General features: G+C 50.1%; 2 protein-coding genes across 13 annotated transcripts in view; both read right to left on the bottom strand.

Annotated features, from left to right (window-relative positions):
• Positions 1–3,545, bottom strand: part of LOC121178912 (potassium voltage-gated channel subfamily KQT member 2) — a 19,973-nt gene extending 16,428 nt beyond the window's left edge. The window contains exons 1-4 of the mRNA XM_041033405.1: positions 2,974–3,545; positions 1,217–1,367; positions 337–427; positions 1–86 (exon numbers count right to left, since the gene is read on the bottom strand). The exon at positions 1–86 is cut by the window's left edge and continues 41 nt beyond it. Of these exons, the coding sequence (XP_040889339.1) occupies positions 1–86; positions 337–427; positions 1,217–1,367; positions 2,974–3,106 (461 nt within the window). The 5' untranslated portion in view covers positions 3,107–3,545. The remainder of the gene's footprint in view (positions 87–336; positions 428–1,216; positions 1,368–2,973) is intronic.
• A 71-nt stretch (positions 3,546–3,616) lies between these two features.
• Positions 3,617–17,092, bottom strand: ralgapb (Ral GTPase activating protein non-catalytic subunit beta). Of its 12 annotated transcripts, none has more exons than XM_041033399.1 (33): positions 16,882–17,089; positions 16,175–16,359; positions 15,703–15,905; positions 14,263–14,429; positions 13,508–13,685; positions 13,301–13,414; positions 13,039–13,184; positions 12,740–12,787; positions 12,630–12,674; positions 12,398–12,445; positions 12,172–12,323; positions 11,763–11,934; positions 10,645–10,774; positions 10,387–10,554; positions 9,605–9,719; positions 9,353–9,482; positions 9,210–9,271; positions 9,023–9,107; positions 8,765–8,898; positions 8,503–8,685; positions 8,281–8,429; positions 7,909–8,078; positions 7,648–7,751; positions 7,379–7,534; positions 7,012–7,197; positions 6,762–6,920; positions 6,553–6,676; positions 6,307–6,441; positions 6,092–6,198; positions 5,651–5,753; positions 4,894–4,948; positions 4,675–4,814; positions 3,617–4,014 (listed from the first exon to the last, which is right to left on the bottom strand). In XM_041033399.1, the coding sequence occupies exons 2-33, from the start codon at positions 16,328–16,330 to the stop codon at positions 3,842–3,844; spliced, it is 4,197 nt and encodes a 1,398-aa protein (XP_040889333.1). In that variant the 5' UTR covers positions 16,331–16,359; positions 16,882–17,089; the 3' UTR covers positions 3,617–3,841. The 12 variants fall into 12 exon arrangements, 11 of the variants coding, with proteins under 11 accessions (XP_040889333.1, XP_040889328.1, XP_040889329.1 ...); XM_041033394.1 differs by having other exon boundaries at positions 3,618–4,014; positions 13,283–13,414; positions 16,983–17,092; XM_041033395.1 differs by having other exon boundaries at positions 3,618–4,014; positions 13,283–13,414; positions 16,949–17,091.
• Between the last annotated feature and the right edge of the window lie 241 nt (positions 17,093–17,333).

Here is a 17,333-nt window from a genome sequence, read left to right as displayed (position 1 = left end):
CTCCACCCTCTGTACCGACAGCAGCACCCTGCAGCCCAGATCCTCACCATGTACTCCACCCCGAACACCACGATGGTCACAACCTCCTGTCGCACAACAGCAACACAGTTTTCATCACTGACCAACCTGCCTTCAGTCTGAGAAGCTGGAAACAAAAAGCTGATGATCAGAAGATTTCTGTCTGATGCTGTTTCACACAAAGGAAACACTGAACTGAAAATACCAAACCACAGGAACAGGGCAGCTAAAAATATCCCAACGTTCTATTTACAGAGATTATTCAGTTCATCCACTGACCTCAGATCAGTGACTGACTGTGTGAGCTGTGTGTGTTACCAGGATGTAGAGAGCGTCCTCTGAACTCTTCTCGTACTCTTTGATGGTGGAGAACACAGACAGAACCAGACAGGAGAACACCAGCAGGAACCTGAACACATAACAAACTGTGAGCACACTGCCATGTTCCTGAAAACTGATCTCAGCTCTGTCTTCAGTTACTGATCCTCAGCTGTTCCAGGAAACTGACCTGAGAGCAGCCTGCTCTGACCCAGCTCTCCTTCATCAGTTTCATTTTTCTACTGGTTTTTATTTTCTCACGCTCACGTTGTTTTAAAGACGAAATCTATGATTTAAACTAAACACATTTACATTTACATTTCAGTTTTACTCCTCCACCAACATCCAGTTATGTCCAGGGACGGAGGGACACAGGGATGGAGGGACAGAGGCACGGAGGGACGGAGGGATGGAGGGATGGAGGGACAACCCGGAAACATAAAATCATGAAATCACATTTGTGATTTTGATTGTGCAGCGTGTGATCACTTCAGTGATGCTTTAATTTATTTACTGTTGTTTTATTACAGTGTCTCAGTCAGGTCCTCAGTCAGGTCCTCAGTCAGGTTCTCAGTCTGGTCCTCAGTCTGGTCCTCAGTCTGGTCCTCAGTCAGGTCTTCAGTCTGGTCCTCAGTCAGGTCCTCAGTCCTGCAGTAAATCCTTCTCTTCTGTTTTTGCTGAACCTGTCTCACAGGTGCAGACCCAGGTGGATCACAGGTGTTTCTGCTGTTCAGTCTCACCTCACTGACAGAAGCGGAATAATAGAAACACCTGCCCTGTTTTTATTATCATCAACTATTAGCAGCTAACAGTGAGAAGGTGCAGTGTGTGGACAGATGGGCGGACAGGGGGGCGGACAGGTGTGTCAGCAGGTACTTACACGTAGGCGTGGTAGATGAAGGCCCATCCTCGAGGTCTCTCCAGGACATTGTACAGGAAGTTCTGGAGTCGTCTGTAGAGAGCGTTTCGTTTCGGAGGTTTCTTTCCTCCAGAGACGCTGCTGCGCTGCCGCCGAGGACCCTCCTCCCCACCTGAGCCCACAGAAACAGGTGTACTGATCCAGGACTGAAGCCGTTAGTCAATCAATCAATTAGCTGATTGACAGCAAATTAATAAACAACTATTCTGGTAGTTCATTCATTTTATTTCTTGTTCGACCTGCAGTTCAGAGTTGATCGTCTTCGGTTCCAAACTGTCGATGTAACAAAACGTTTTAGGAACCGTGACGATGTTCGAAGTGTTTCCCTGAGCCACGAACCTCAAAACTCAGCGTGACCGTCTCACAGCCGCCTGAAGAACTGCCGACGTTTGTTTATTAAACCGTTCACGTCCGTGGTTCATGAGTCTGAGTAACTGGAAACCGCTTCTGAGACTCGGCTGTTCTCTGAAGAACATTCGATAAAAACTTTAACGTCTTCGCTGTGAACAACGACCTGAATCATGTTTCATCACATTTATCACGAAACATTTTACTGCACGTGTTTGTTGTTTGATGACAAAGAGATTTAGTTTGTTCGGTGTTGATCTCTGTGGAACTAACAGCTGCTCTGATCATCTGGTTTCTGCCTCATCATCAGATGGACCGCTCAGTCCGTCCCTGTGAGTCCAGCTCCTCCTCCTCCTCCTCCTCCTCCCTCCTTCCATCCTCAGTCTGATGAAGGTAAAACTACAGACTTATTCTGTGTCTCATTTCTGTAAAAACAAAAATCCCCAGAACACACGAACACTGGTGAATCAATCAGTGATCAATATTTCACACCTTTACATTATTATCTGTGGGTGATTAACCCTGTTTGATGCCCTTATATGGGCAACGAATCCTCCAGAACACAGACATTCTGTCTCTGATTATCAATTAATATTCATTATTTTTATTATTATCTTTCATTTTCATTATTTTTTACTAAGAAAATATAAGAACAAGAACATAAAGAAAATCCTTAAAAGATCTTTTCTCAGAGCAGATTCCGTCCAGGTATAACCTGACACCGCCCCCCGCCTCCCGCAGTCAGTCACGTGACTGTGCTCCCAGGCTACAGAAGCCTTCACGGTCTAAACACGTGTGACCGGAACATTCATCCACCTGAACGATCAGAGACGAAGCTTTGATTTAAAGTCAGAGAACTGCTGCAGTAAATAAAACATCATGCAATCACATCCAAGTATCAGCTCACGTGTTCACATAAACATCCTCCTTCAACCTGATTGGTCCAAACCTGCAGGATGGATGTGAATAAATGTTTTTATTTTTCATTCACCACAGAGAACTGAGGGAATGTCCCGGAACAGGTCCGGGTCTCATGTCCCTGCATCAGACACACAATCACAGTGTTCATACACAACACACACACACACCCCTCTTCTATCTCTGTGAGGACACACACACAATCCATTCCCCCACAAACCCTGATTCTAACCTGGACCCTGAAACCAGGTCTGGACCTGTGAAGGAGTGAGGATCAGACATGTCCTCACTCTGCGGGGTCCATGACTCAAACTGATCCTCACAATGTTTAACCAGAGCAGTACAGTGACAGCACACACACACACACACACACACACACACACACACACAAACACAAACATTATTTTCCGTCAATCAACCCGCGCGAGCCGCCGCGGTTGTCGCGTGTTTACCTGAAATGAGCAGAGCTCCGTCCCTGCTGGACTCGGTCCCTCCGGCCTCCAGACCCACGAAGCCGACCTTCAGCTTCTTCTGGTCGGCCTGCGCTCCGGGGAAGACCCCGCCGTTCCGGGATTTCTGCACCATGACTGAGAGCCGCGACCCGCACCGACCCGCTGATCTACTGCCAAGCCGCAGACAAAGCACCGAGACCGGCCAGGCCCGGCAGGAGCATCGCTGCTGCGGAGCGGAGGAGGAGGAGGAGGAGGAGGAGATGAGAGGGGGATGGAGGAGAATAAAACCCGCAGAGAGACACCAGCAGCAGATTGGCTGGTCAGCAGCTTTTCCTCTCCTCACCGACTTCCCGCACAGAAAGGAAGCAGAATGACGTCACCGACGGGTTATCGATCACAGATAAAAACACACCGATCACATGATCAGTTTGATCCGTTTTCTAAATGACACCGTGAAAACACAAAGATCGATGCGTACAAGAGGTTTTAAGAGCTTCGTTGTCCGTCACCATGGTAACCAGATAGCCTGAAGGCGCTAACCATGGCAACCAGAGGAGAGACAGGTGGAAGGAGCCAAAATACAAAGGGAGGAGGAGGAGGAGGAAAGGAGTGAAGCGGGTCCAGCTGAGACCCCAGAGAAGGAACCATTCTGATTGGCCTGTTCAGGTGTATAAACGTTAAATGTTCCGGTCATAACGTGATGACATCACTCACCAGAGGACCAATCAGACAGAGACCACAGAGGTTTCAGTACACACTGTTTATTATACCTGCAGGTGACATCATCACTCAGTAACACCTGTCATCAGGTGTCATTAGGACGTTTTTCACCTGAAAGCAATGACAGTAACTGCTGATGGTAAGGAGGTCAGAGGTCGTGGAACAGGGCAGAGTAAAAGGACGGCGCCGAGTGGCAGTGGCGGTAGCGAAGGATGATGTCACTGATCAGGTGCTTCCTTCTGACATGAGGCAGAGGGGCGGAGTCACTCTCCAACCGTCGCCGATGGCAACAGTTAATGACCGTTTCTCTGACCAGGAAAGCTGGAGACAGACAGGAAGTCCTTGTTACGGCTAAATTCGTTTGTTATCGTTTTTCTTTTTCAAACAATCCTGTGATCCAAACTGAAGCCTCAAACAGGTGGCGGACAGGTGACAGACAGGTGGCGGACAAGTGGTAGACATGTGACGGACAGGTGGCGGACAGGTGACAGACAGGTGGCGGACAAGTGGTAGACATGTGACGGACAGGTGGCGGACAGGTGACAGACAGGTGGCGGACAGGTGGTAGACATGTGACGGACAGGTCACGGACAGGTGGTAGACATGTGACGGACAGGTGGTAGACATGTGATGGACAGGTGACGGACAGGTGGCGGACACGTGACGGACATGTGACGGACAGGTGACGGACACGTGACGGACATGTGACGGACAGGTGACGGACACGTGACGGACAGGTGACGGACAGGTGGCGGACATGTGACAGACAGGTGACAGACAGGTGGCGGACAAGTGGTAGACATGTGACGGACAGGTGGCAGACAGGTGACAGGTGGCGGACAGGTGGTAGGCATGTGACGGACAGGTGACGGACAGGTGACTGACAGGTGGTAGACATGTGACGGACAGGTGGCGGACACGTGACGGACACGTGACGGACATGTGACGGACAGGTGGCGGACAGGTGGCGGACAGACGTACCCAGTGACCTCTTGCTGACCACACTCCCATTGACCAGTGGAACCACCAAACCGAACTTGCTGGTGGCGTTTTCATGGAAACGGATCCGGTAGAGTCCAGTTCTCAGAGGATGGATGAAGATCAGGTGGACGTTTGGTGCTCTGTGGGACAGATCGATGGACAGATGTCACAGTTTGTTGGAGAATAGGACTGAAGCTGTTTGAACAGTGTGTGTTTTACCCCGTCGCTGTGTCTGTCGTCTTCTCCGGCAGCAGATCACACGCAAGGAAACTCTCTGAAACACAGAGTCACAGTCAGAGCTCCGTCCCAGTCTGTGCTGGTGGATCCTCAGTGTGACCAGTTCACCCAGTGCTCTTTCAGATGTTTCATATTGCAGATCATATTGTATCAGTACCTAACAGCATCAGTGTGGTCAGTCGTAATGTTTGGGACACAGCTGCAGACAGGGAGCACCTGAACGAACGAGTGGAGCAACATAAAGTTTCAGCTGTGAACGTCCCATCATGCTCTCTGGCACGAACAAACGTGCTGATCGGGGTTCAATTAGATCAGATCAATTCGATTAGAGCTTCAGTCACAGAGTCGGTCCACCTTTGTGAACCAGAACCAGGACCAAAGGGACATCTGCGTTTAGATATATGGGAAGACGTCAGCGGTCAGGGTCAGAGGTCAGGTGGACTGCAGTCCACACATCACACCTGATGACCATGTGATCTGTTACCTGAGTGTTCAGGTGAAAGGAACCAGCAGAAGAGTACAGGCCTGAATGTTTGACCCAAACTGAGGGTGATGAGACAGGTCTGTCTCTCTGCTGCTCCCCCGATGTGTCACCTGATCTCAGCTCACCTGAAGAACTGTGGACCGTGTTCCACAGTTCAGAGGCTCGTGATGAACCAGAACCTCACTAAGACTCTTTATGTCGGATTTTCCTTGAACGTGTCACCGTCTGCAGTCACAGTCATTCAAAGATATTTACCGGCGTCCTCAAAGCGCTCGACCCAAACTATCAGGAGCCTCGACTCAGAGACGAAGGACGAGGACACGGAAGGAAAAGACTTCAGGTTGTCAGCTGGAGAACTCTGGACAGACAGGTCAGAGACAGAAAGACAGGTCAGAGACATACAGAAAGATCAGAGACAGGTCAGAGACAGGTCAGAGGCAGACAGGTCAAAGACAGAAAGACAGGTCAGAGACATACAGAAAGATCAGAGACAGGTCAGAGACAGGTCAGAGGCAGACAGGTCAAAGACAGAAAGACAGGTCAGAGACATACAGAAAGATCAGAGACAGGTCAGAGACAGACAGGTCAGAGGCAGACAGGTCAGAGACAGAAAGACAGGTCAGAGACAGACAGGTTAGACGCAGAGACAGTTCAGCAATAACCACATGAAAAAGCTTTTATTTTGAAGGTCTGTACTGTGGATTGAGGGGCGGAGTCTTGGCTGAGCTCAACATGACTCCGCAGGCGGGATGGTGACTCAGTCTTTGACCCCGCCTCCTCTGGACTCTTCAACCAATCAGCAGCTTCAGACAAACAAAAGAAGACGTTAATAAAGTCACGGAGGAAGTGACCTCGTTAAACGCTGACGTCTTCTGACTGTGATGTCACTGCTGACATCATCAGACACTGACCTTGTGATGATGATGAGGATGATGATGATGATGGGACGATGAAGGTGAGCTCTGTCAGAGCATCGGTGAACGTCAGGACGAACTTCTCTCCGTTAAACACACCCCCTCCACTGTCACCCACGACAGCAGGGAATTCTGGTAGTCAGAAAACAACCAATCAGCTTCAGGGAGAACACAGTGACCTCAGGTGACCTCTGACACCTGACAGTGTGCCATCAACAAGCATCATGTGGGCCAATCAGAGACCTGGACTTCTAGAGCTGGTCCCACCCCCCTGTTGTGGCCCCACCTCCATTGGTCGACCAAGAGACGACAGGAAGTCCAGGAAGTGAGATGAGACACTGCACCTGGACTCCACATTCTTTAAGATCTACACAGAGACAGACAGGTTAGAGACAGACAGGTGAGACAGACAGACTAAAATCATAGACAGGTGAAAGACAGGTGTGTAGGACCTCAGCAGCTGTTCTCTGTCCTGCTCTCATGTAGAAGACAAAGGCAGAGTCACAGTTTCTGGACGGCAGCTGATCCAAACGTCTCAGATCCGCTGAGAAACCTGGAACAGATGAGTCCAGAGACACCAGCTGAGTCGGGACACCACTGGTACCTGGATCCTACAGACGGACAGGTGAGACAAACATGTAGGTCTGAGTAAATCAATCAGTCACTGAACTGATCTCTGTCCTGTCCTCATGTCCTCGGTACCTTCAGGGTCTCAGGTGTCAGCAGGCCCAGGTGGGACAGGAAGAGTCTTGCCGTCTGGAAGTTGGTGACTGGAGGCGGCGGCCTGCAGGTTGTCATGACAACCAAATGACCGCTCACCTGCGGGGGATGTTTAACCTGTTGCTGTCTCTTCAACACTGCTCGCAGACGCTCCAGCTGCTGCTGCACCTGACAGAGGACAGAGGAGGAGTTTACACCTGGCACCAGATGACTCATCATAAATCACTTTCAGAAACATGGTCAGTCACAGACCAGGTAAAGAACACAGGACAATTCTAACTGAGATCAGAACAAAGGTTCTGCAGGTTCTGGACCTGCTTCAGGTTCTGCTTCAGGTTCTCGTTCCTACCCCGTCAGGAACGATCCTGTTCAGAGCTGGGATGCTCAGATCTGCTTTAACTGAAGGGACTCTGTCCATGTTCTCAGGAAACAGCTTGTGTTTAACACCACACCGTATCCCAGAATCCTCCTGGGCCACGCCGCGTCGTTCTGGGATCAGAGTCTGCTGCATCCAATCAACAGACAGGAGAGGAACATGCTGACCTGAGGCCTGTGACACACTCTGTTTACTTCTTACATCATTGTTATTGCACCTGTATGGAGGTTGTACTGAGTTACCTGTGCCTGTGTTCGTCCCTCTCTGGGCTCCAGGTGGAGCTGTAGAGTCCAGGTGTGACGTCCTGATGGTCCTCTGATCAGCGCTGTGAGCGACGGACACGACGCTGCACGACGTTCAAACATCATGAGAAACACTGAGGTCTTTGATTCTGGAGCCAAATCAATCAACTGATCGATCGATTCGTCAGTTCACAGAAAACTGTGTGTGTGTGTGTGTGTGTGTGCATTTGTCTTCCTGTGAGTCAGTGAGTGAGGACTAACCCTGTTCAGGTCCCGGCGGCTGCTCCAGAATGGCCAGAATCACCGAGCTGTCCACCACAAAGTACCGGAACTTCTTCACGCTGCCACCGCTCGAAGCAGACCGGCCAATCAGAGCGTCCTCGTTCAACAAATCTCCAACAAATGGAAGTGCTCCTGAGACCTGCATCACACTGAGATATGACTTCAGGTCAGAGACAGATCGTCTCAGCGTCGGTCTGCTGAGCCTGATCAGGAGTCACACGTTGGATCAGGTGATTCTGTGAGAACCACGAAGAACAACAACAACATCTGGCTCATGGAAACTACAGGTTGACACGGCTTCAGTCCACGGACACAGCTGGGAGCATCTCAGGGTGTGTTTGTTTTGCTCACCAGTTCAGCGTGGCCTCAGCAGCCTCCCTCACCCTCAGAGAGGCCGGGTTCAGCTCCTTCTCCTCTTTACACCTCACTTCCTGTCCCAGTCTGGACTTACTGCCCGAAATCCCCAGTTCCACGATCTCCAAGACCTCCAGCAAGCAGTCCTGAAGACACACACAGCAAAATACACAAAACACAGAACACACACACACCAGGCGCCTGTCTGTGGGTAGTTACCTGGTGGTCAAACATGGCGGGGTGGTGAGTTAACCAGACGTTCAGACAGTGGAAGGCAGCGACGATGATGGAGTGCAGCTCTCTGGAGTGAAGCTGAGGAGGACGACTGCACTGGAACACGATGTAACTGCAGACAGAGCTGACCGCCCGCCTCCTCTCCGACTCCTCCACCCTCACCTCCACCTGTAGGACCACACCGCCGAGTCACAGGTACAGGTTCAGGTGTGTGTGTGTGTGCAGGTGTGTGTCTACGTGTGTCTACCTTGGCCAGTCCTCCCAGTACTTCCAGTGCAGACAGACAAACTGCTGAGTCATTCCTCCACTGAGCCGTCAGACGCTGAGTCAGCAGACGCACAAACTGAACCCACAGGACACCTGCCGAATCCAGCTGGATGGCTGGTTACCGTGGCAACACACACACAAGTTACTGTCAGGTTTCCATGTCATGACAGGTCAATGTTACAGGATCATCACACATCAATTACAGAATTAATTAAAACAGCAAATGATCATCATTCACTACTGGTTCCTCTGGTTTGTCTGTTTCCACTGGTTCCACTGGTCCATCTGGGTCTCCTGACTCCACCACACTGGGACTCAGTTTCCTGTAAAACCCAGAGAGATGCAGCACATTTCGAACAGTCTGGCTTTGTTTTGTGTCTGTGCAGCAGCACTGAGACGCTCAGGCTCAGCAGGTGTTCACTCACCTGCTGACTTTGTCCCACACCTTGTCCCAGAGCCGAGTCCTGAACCAGGTTCAACATGGCGGCTGCATTAGAAACCATTTAACAGTCAGAGCTGAGGGTTAGGGGTTAGGGAACAGGAAGCAGACCTCTGACCTCTGACTCACCCAGGATCACCTGTGTGTTGTGGGTGTCGCTCTCCGTCTGCAGAGCTCCAACTAGAACACTAATGAGGCGGGGCTTCAGAGACAGGAAGCTACTGACATCATTACCACCCGACCACCTGTTCAGCAACCCCTGAGCACACAGACAGGTGAACGTGACTGTGGCTGTGCTTCTTGTTCATTCTTCAGCTGTGAAGTACAGTTCAGCTCTGTACATGTGCATGCAGGTGTTTAAGCAGGTGGATGGGAGGTTACCTCGGATTGGACGGATCCAAACTGCAGAGGGAGGGGCAGCATGGACGCCAGGATGAGGATGGAGGGTCGTCTCAAATCCACTACACTCACGAAACTCTTAAACCTCAGCAGGTCTCTGGATGAGAGACACGGACACACAAGGACAAAGAGAGTTACCTGCAGTCACACCTGTCTGTACCTGTAGGTGTCCAATGATTGAAGGATTAGGTGGGTTGTTGGTTACAGGCTTCACGAACAGTTTGCTACTGCTCCTGTCCAGAGGACCTGGACTGACCAACGTCAACAGAACCGTGTCTGTGGTCTCAGCAGCTACACCTGAGCTTGGGTCAGAACACCTGTGACATCACAGCACACGAGGAACTCACTGGAGCCAGGTTTAACGTCAGCATGAAGGGGAGGAGCCAACAGTGAGGTTGCTCTCATCTGTGTGTGTGCGTGTGTGTTCAGACTGAGGTGAGTTTCTTGCTCATGATTCATGCTGATACGACGTGAACTGGATTCATCAGAGAATTCGGTGTTTCTGTGGAGCGTCGGCCTCCTGAGACGCCACACAACTTCCCACAATTCCTCAGGTCTCACCCCTAAACTTGAGCTCCACCCATGAACCTGGCATCCCCCTCTCCTCTCTTCCTGTCTCTCACATTTGATTTTCATTCGTCAGATTCTGTCGGATGACTAAGGTGTGACCTGTGACCTCGTCCTGACGTCCGCCCGTGGACAGGTTGCAGTGATACATTTTGCAGTAGCATCCACGGTGCCTGTAGTAGCTTCAGTACTCGTACCTGTCCAGCAGCACGCTCTCCAGCGCTGAGGTGAAGGTGGGGAGCAGCAGGTTGACTCCTCTCAGGTCACAGCAGAACAGGCAGGTGGAGTTCAACAGGATGGATGCCAGAACAGGAGGACACGCCCCCTCGCACACCTGGAGACCCTGCAGGAGAACCAGGTAAAACCTGAGGAGAGAGAGGGGAGGGACCATGATCTTAACACGGTCCAAAGACAGCTGTACAGAGAGACACCTGGACAGGTAGACAGACGTATACCTGGACAGGTAGACGGGCAGGATGTCCTCTGCTGTCTTCTTACAGGTGAAGATTCTGCAGAGCGTCCCGCATGCCTCGGCTCGACCTCCTGCCCATCTTTCTGACATCACAGTGACATCACAGTGACCAGCTGTGTGTGGTACAGTGTGTGGTACAGTGTGTGGTACAGTGTGTGGTACAGTGTGGTACAGTGTGTGGTACAGTGTGTGGTACAGCGTGTGTTACAGCGTGTGGTACAGTGTGTGTTACAGTGTGTGTTACAGTGTGTGGTACAGTGTGTGTTACAGTGTGTGGTACAGTGTGTGTTACAGTCTGTGTTACAGTGTGTGTTACAGTGTGTGTTACAGTGTGTGTTACAGCGTGTGTTACAGCGTGTGGTACAGCGTGTGGTATAGTGTGTGTTACAGTGTGTGGTACAGTGTGTGTTACAGTGTGTGTTACAGTGTGTGTTACAGCGTGTGTTACAGCGTGTGTTACAGCGTGTGGTACAGTGTGTGTTACAGTGTGTGTTACAGCGTGTGTTACAGCGTGTGTTACAGCGTGTGTTACAGTGTGTGGTACAGTGTGTGTTACAGATTGTGGTACAGCGTGTGGTATAGTGTGTGTTACAGTGTGTGGTACAGTGTGTGTTACAGTGTGTGGTACAGTGTGTGTTACAGTGTGTGGTACAGTGTGTGTTACAGATTGTGGTACAGCGTGTGGTATAGTGTGTGTTACAGTGTGTGGTACAGTGTGTGTTACAGTGTGTGTTACAGTGTGTGGTACAGTGTGTGTTACAGTGTGTGGTACAGTGTGTGTTACAGTGTGTGGTACAGTGTGTGTTACAGTGTGTGGTACAGCGTGTGTTACAGATTGTGGTACAGCGTGTGGTATAGTGTGTGTTACAGTGTGTGGTACAGTGTGTGTTACAGTGTGTGTTACAGTGTGTGGTACAGCGTGTGTTACAGCGTGTGTTACAGCGTGTGGTACAGCGTGTGGTACAGTGTGTGTTACAGTGTGTGGTACAGTGTGTGTTACAGTGTGTGTTACAGCGTGTGGTATAGTGTGTGGTACAGTGTGTGTTACAGTGTGTGGTACAGTGTGTGTTACAGTGTGTGGTACAGTATTTGCTGACAGACCAGAGTCTTTGTTGATCAGAGCAGCATCAAACAACCAGCAGCCAAACAGGTGCAGGAGGGAGTCCACGTTACACCTGAGGGGGGAGGGGGAGGGTCGGAGACAGTATGAGAGAGGGGGAGGGGAGGGGGGAGTAGGGTAGGAGGACTTGCAGTGAGGGGAGGAGGGAGACGTCTGAGAGGAGAGAAGGAGGATGTCCACAGGTCAGAACAACAGGACGAGACAGAGTTCACCTGAGTTCCCGTCAACAACAACACAATCAACAACAACAAGAACAACAACACAATCGATGAACTGAGTTCAGTCATTGTGTTGTTGTTGTCATGTTGTTGTGTTGTGTTGTTCTCGTCTGGACACAGTGAAACCAAACTGGTGGGATGTGTGTGAGCTGAGGTGAACCTGATGTCATACCGTAGGAGGTTTGCTGGTTGCCTTGGAAACATTCGCAGGTTTTAGTCGTCTGTTGTGCGGAGGGGGGGAAGTGGTTGGGGGCGGGGCACTGGGCATGCTCAGTATGTTCACTGGAGTGGGCGGGGCACTGCCAGAACGAGGCCGGGAGACACCTGAGGACACCAGAGGACAGATGCAGTCTGTTCTATGAAGGAGACCAGATGGAGGCAGTGGGGGCGGGGCTTACTGTAGGAGGGGAGGCGGTCTCTGAAGGGGCTCCTGGTCACAGCAACACCTGGGAGGAGACAAGGTGAGAACACAGGTGAGACTGAAGGTTTGATTTCAATCAGAGAAATTTTTCTGTCCTGTGAGTCCAAGAGACCAGACCAGGTTCTGGTTCTGAACCAGGTTCTAGTTCAGACTCTGCTGTCAGAGGATTTTATTGATTAGATTGATCAGTTTGGATTAATCTGGTTTACCAAGAGAAGGAAGCCGGTCTCTGAAGTGGATCCTGGCTGTCAGTCCTGGAGAAACACAGCAGTTACAGCCAATAGGTGCACAGTGTGTGTGTGTGTGCGCGTGTTAGTACCAGTATTTAGCAGCAGCTCTGTCGGTTCTCTGTCGTCCACTGTCACACCTGCACACAGAACACAGAGAACGTTCTCTGCTCAGCGTTCTGCTCTCAGAGGTGAGTAAATCTGTCGTCAATCGTCTGCTATGAAGTTATTTTCACTCAGATGAAGAGAAATCCACGACTTCCTGAAGAGAAACTAATCAATAAACTGAAACTAATCAATCAACTGAAATATCAGACACAGAAACAGCACAGCGGTGTGATGGGGTCAGAGGTTAGGGTGGGGTTCAGATGAGGGTCAGAGGTCAGAGTACCCAGGAAGGCGTCGACCAGTTTGCTAACTCCTCTCATGGCTCTGAAGAAGATGATTGGCAGCTGAGAGTCTCCTCCTCTTAACACCTCCTCCTGAGTGGGAGGAGCCGAACCAGCAACGAGCGGGCGGCCGAGGTCCACCGGGTTACTGCGGGGGAGGGGGGGACACATCACACGTCCAGTCTGAAGTTAGAGAGACTGACACGTCTCACAGATATTAAAATATGATGTTTCACAGAGTTTAACCTGAACATGTGCAGGAACCTGAACCAGGTCTGAGGGACTCTGTCGTCCTCCATGTCTGCAGGGATCAGAGCAGCGTCTTCATCTGCCACTTTAAACGGAGGGAACGACGAACCAAAGGTCAGCAGCAACAACCTGAGCATGCAACAACACAACACAACAGCAGCTGCTAACATGAAGAACCCGGTGTGTGTCACTGTGACAGACGGTGGTGGACAGAACAGGAACCTGGAGGTTAAAGCTGCGACGGCTCGGTTCCAGTGCTCCACCACCGCAGGCTGATGTCTCCAGCTGCTCAACATCTGTCTGCACATCTGCCACAGCGAGCGCGACGGGAAGCACTGAGAGCAAGACAGCAACCACACCTCCAAGAGGACCGCCATCGACAGGTTGGACACACCGCCTGCTGAGAGACAGACAGGTGACGTCTCCAAACTTCCACTTCTTTCAAAAGTTATTGAAAAACTTTATTTCAACACTCGACCGCGTACGTTCCAGTCAGGTTTCCATAGCAACAACCTGGCCGCTGATTCAGGTGACTGCTCGGTCCTGGTCTCTGACCCTGTGGACGTCTCTGCCTGTCAGTGCTTCACCTCCGGTCTGACTGATTTCAGACAGCTCAGGTGATTCTGCAGATTCTGCAGAGCTGCTGTAGAAGTTAAAGTCAGATGTCTGAAAATTGTCTCCAGCTTAAAGACCTAAACCTGAGCTCATTCCCGTTGGCCACGCCCACCCGTTGGCCCCGCCCACCCGTGGTCTACTGGCTTCCAACTCAGATCCTCTGTCAGAAATCCAGGTGTGAATTTGACTCTGATTTTAAACGTGTTTTTATCAGATGTGGAACCAAAATCTCTTCGTTCCCGACAACTCTCAGAAAACGTTGCGACCAGACGCCCGACTGCTTCCGAAACATGCAAAAGAGGTGACAGACAGACAGGTCAGACACAGGTGAGGACACAAAGGGGGTGGGGTCACTGTCTCACCTGCAGCAGTGGGCGGAGCCAGCATGGCATGGTTGATGCGAAGCAGGAAGTGCAGCAGAGTCTCCCAGGTGTCTCTGCTCATCACAGCGCTCTCTCTGGCCAATGTCCGAACTGCACACAACACCTGCTGACAGAGAGACAGGTAGACCGGACTCATCTGGTCTGACCTGCAGAGAGACAAGAGTGTATGAAACACACAGAGTGAAGCCTGAACGCTGAGCAGTGTGGTAACGTTCCTCTAAAGGCATTATGGGACAGGAGGTGACCCAAGGTCAGTTTTTACCAGCTGTCGAGAACATCTGCAGAAGAGAACATCTGTACAGACTCAATGCAAATAAAGAAGATGAATAGAGCCACTCACAATACAACCAGACAGCTGGAACCTCACCAGTGGCTGCCTGAACCACATAAAAGGGCCACGATGGTCTTAAAGGAACCCTAAAAATCCACTGAAGTGGCCACTGAAACCTCCCAAAAGATATGTAGAACCTTCTCAATGCCCAATAGACCTTTGTAAAGAGTCACAAGAACCACTCACTGACTAAAGTGTTCGAACTAATAGAATCACCCACAACACATCTAGAACCTCCACAGTGAGAACTAGAACCCTCTAAAAATGAATATAGCCACCTACAGGACACCTCGAAGGACCTTTAGAACCTCCTGAGTGTCCATCAAATCCTCTAAAGAGCACTAGAACCACCTCAAGAATGAAGATTTCCCCTGTGACCACTGAAACCTAAAGACTAAAGCCCCCTACAGGACAAAACTTCATCTATGACCACTAGATCCACCAAATAAAACCGTAGACCGCTGGAACATGATGAAGAACAACTAGAACAATCTAAAGGATCATAAGATAAATGGATGGTTAAAAAATTAAACCAAACATGAGCTTGTTCCACCTCAAGCCTCCAGAACAGATTTCCTTCTCACAGATTCTGCAAGTGTGTGGGACTCTAATGAAGGGATGGACGAACATGTTCTCTCACATGGTGCTTTGATGATAGAACCCCCTGGGAACCCTGAAAACTGAACATCCTGAAGGACCAGTAGCACCTCTGCAGTGACCAGTTCAACGTTCAGAAAGACGAGCTGAGACATGTAAAGGGCTCGTCTGTCGTCAGTCTGTTCAGTTAGCACAAGAATGTTCCACAGAACCATCAGAACATCCTGTCGACTAAATAATGTGCAGACTGAACATAAACTGAACATAAATAAGGAAAGGTCACCAGGTAATCTAAGGTCATGGGGTCATTAAAGGTCACCAGGTAATCGAATGTCATGGGGTCATTAAAGGTCACCAGGTAATCGAACGTCATGGGGTCATTAAAGGTCACCAGGTAATTGAAGGTCATGGGGTCATTTAGGGTCACGGGTTCATCAGTGGAATCAGTGTCAGACACTGGTCAGTGGTTGAGTCCAGGTGTGACGGGTTACCTGGGCAGGAACAGGCTGTACAGGTGTCGGAGGATCTTCTGGGCATACGGGTTGGGCTCTCTGCTGATTGGTGGTGGGATGGAGTCTCTCACAGAAACCAGGGCCATCAGCCAATCAGTGTAGATGTCAACACAGAGTTTGACAGTGTCTCCATCCAATGGGAGAGTCAAACCATAACACAACACCTCCATCGTCCACTTAACCTGGAGACACAAACACAGATTTCTTAACCAATCACAGGGTCCGATGTGTCCTGTAATGAATCATTCAACTCTGTGTGTGTGTGTGTGTGTCACGCTGACAGGTGTTCCTGTTATTCTGTCCACCCTGACTGACAGAAACAAGAACAAAGACCCTGTGAATGATTTTTACACTCAACAAGCACTGATTACACATCAACACAGAGTGTGTGTTTAACTTTCCATATAGGTCTCTCACACTCACACACACACACACACACACACACACACACCTCTCTGTCTGTGCGCAGCAGACTGTGTGTCTCGGGGTTTCCCAGGCTGGCTCTCAGGGGCTTCACCACGGCAGCAGCAACGTCTCTGCCCACAGAGGGCGGGAAACAACTGAGCACGCTCACATGGCCCCGCCCACCGGACAATGATTGGTCCATGGCACGTCAAACACAACTTACCTAAATATCTGAGACAGGTAGACAGAAGTTAGCAGCTGTTTCCTGTTGTAAGGCTCGCTGCTGGTTCTTCACAGACACACTGAACCCCACATTTCCCATAATGCACTTCAAACAAGTCCCAGAGTTACTGAGACTTCATCAGACAGGCGTCACGGTTTGTGTGTCTGACTGATGATTTCTGTGTTCAGGTTTAACAAAATAAAAGCATCACAAAGCAGAAGTGCAGTGGTGAGAGATTTGCTGATGCTGGGAATCTTGAGTGTTCAGTCATGTTCATCTGGAAATCGAACGGTGAACAGGATCAAATTTCAATTTATAAAACTTTGTTTCTTTAGTTTCACTTTTTTTCAGTGAGAAAACTTTTTGAACTTAAATAATTCCAGTGAACGTAGAGAGAGAGACAAAAGTTCAGTCGTCACATTTCGATTTTTGTCAGACTAAAATTTGTTTCAGACAGAGACACCAGTAAACCCAGTCAGACAGGTCACAAACCAATAAGCTGATTCAGATGACAGGGACAGAGAACTCACCACCGTCAGACGCCTGCAGAGCTTTAAATGTTCAGCCTGTTTGACAGAATGAGACGAAGTGTCGTACCTGCACAGGTGAGTCGTTTAGCGAACATGCTAACCTGCAGACACAGTGAAATCAGTCCGATCACTCTGAAGGTCACAAACTCTCACACCTCCTCCTGCTGCTGCCTTCATGGTCGCCGTGCCCTCTTCTCCCTGAGCAGTGACTGGCAGGCAAAGGTTCAGTACAGTGACAGGGTTTCAGGTTACAGTCAACAAGCAGCCTGAAGCAGCATCAGCGTGAAGGACAGTGTTTCCTGTCAGGCAGAACCGGCAGCACCTGCAGAACCTGCAGCACCTGCAGAACCGGCAGACCCTACAGAACCGGCAGACCCTGCAGCTCCTCTGTGCTCACTCTGACTGATGTGCTGCTGCTGCTTCAGGTGAACTGGATTTACAGTCGACACAAA

The sequence above is a fragment of the Toxotes jaculatrix genome, chromosome 3 (assembly GCF_017976425.1).
Source record: "Toxotes jaculatrix isolate fToxJac2 chromosome 3, fToxJac2.pri, whole genome shotgun sequence".
Taxonomy (NCBI): domain Eukaryota; kingdom Metazoa; phylum Chordata; class Actinopteri; family Toxotidae; genus Toxotes; species Toxotes jaculatrix.
This window is presented reverse-complemented; position numbering and strand designations above follow the sequence as displayed.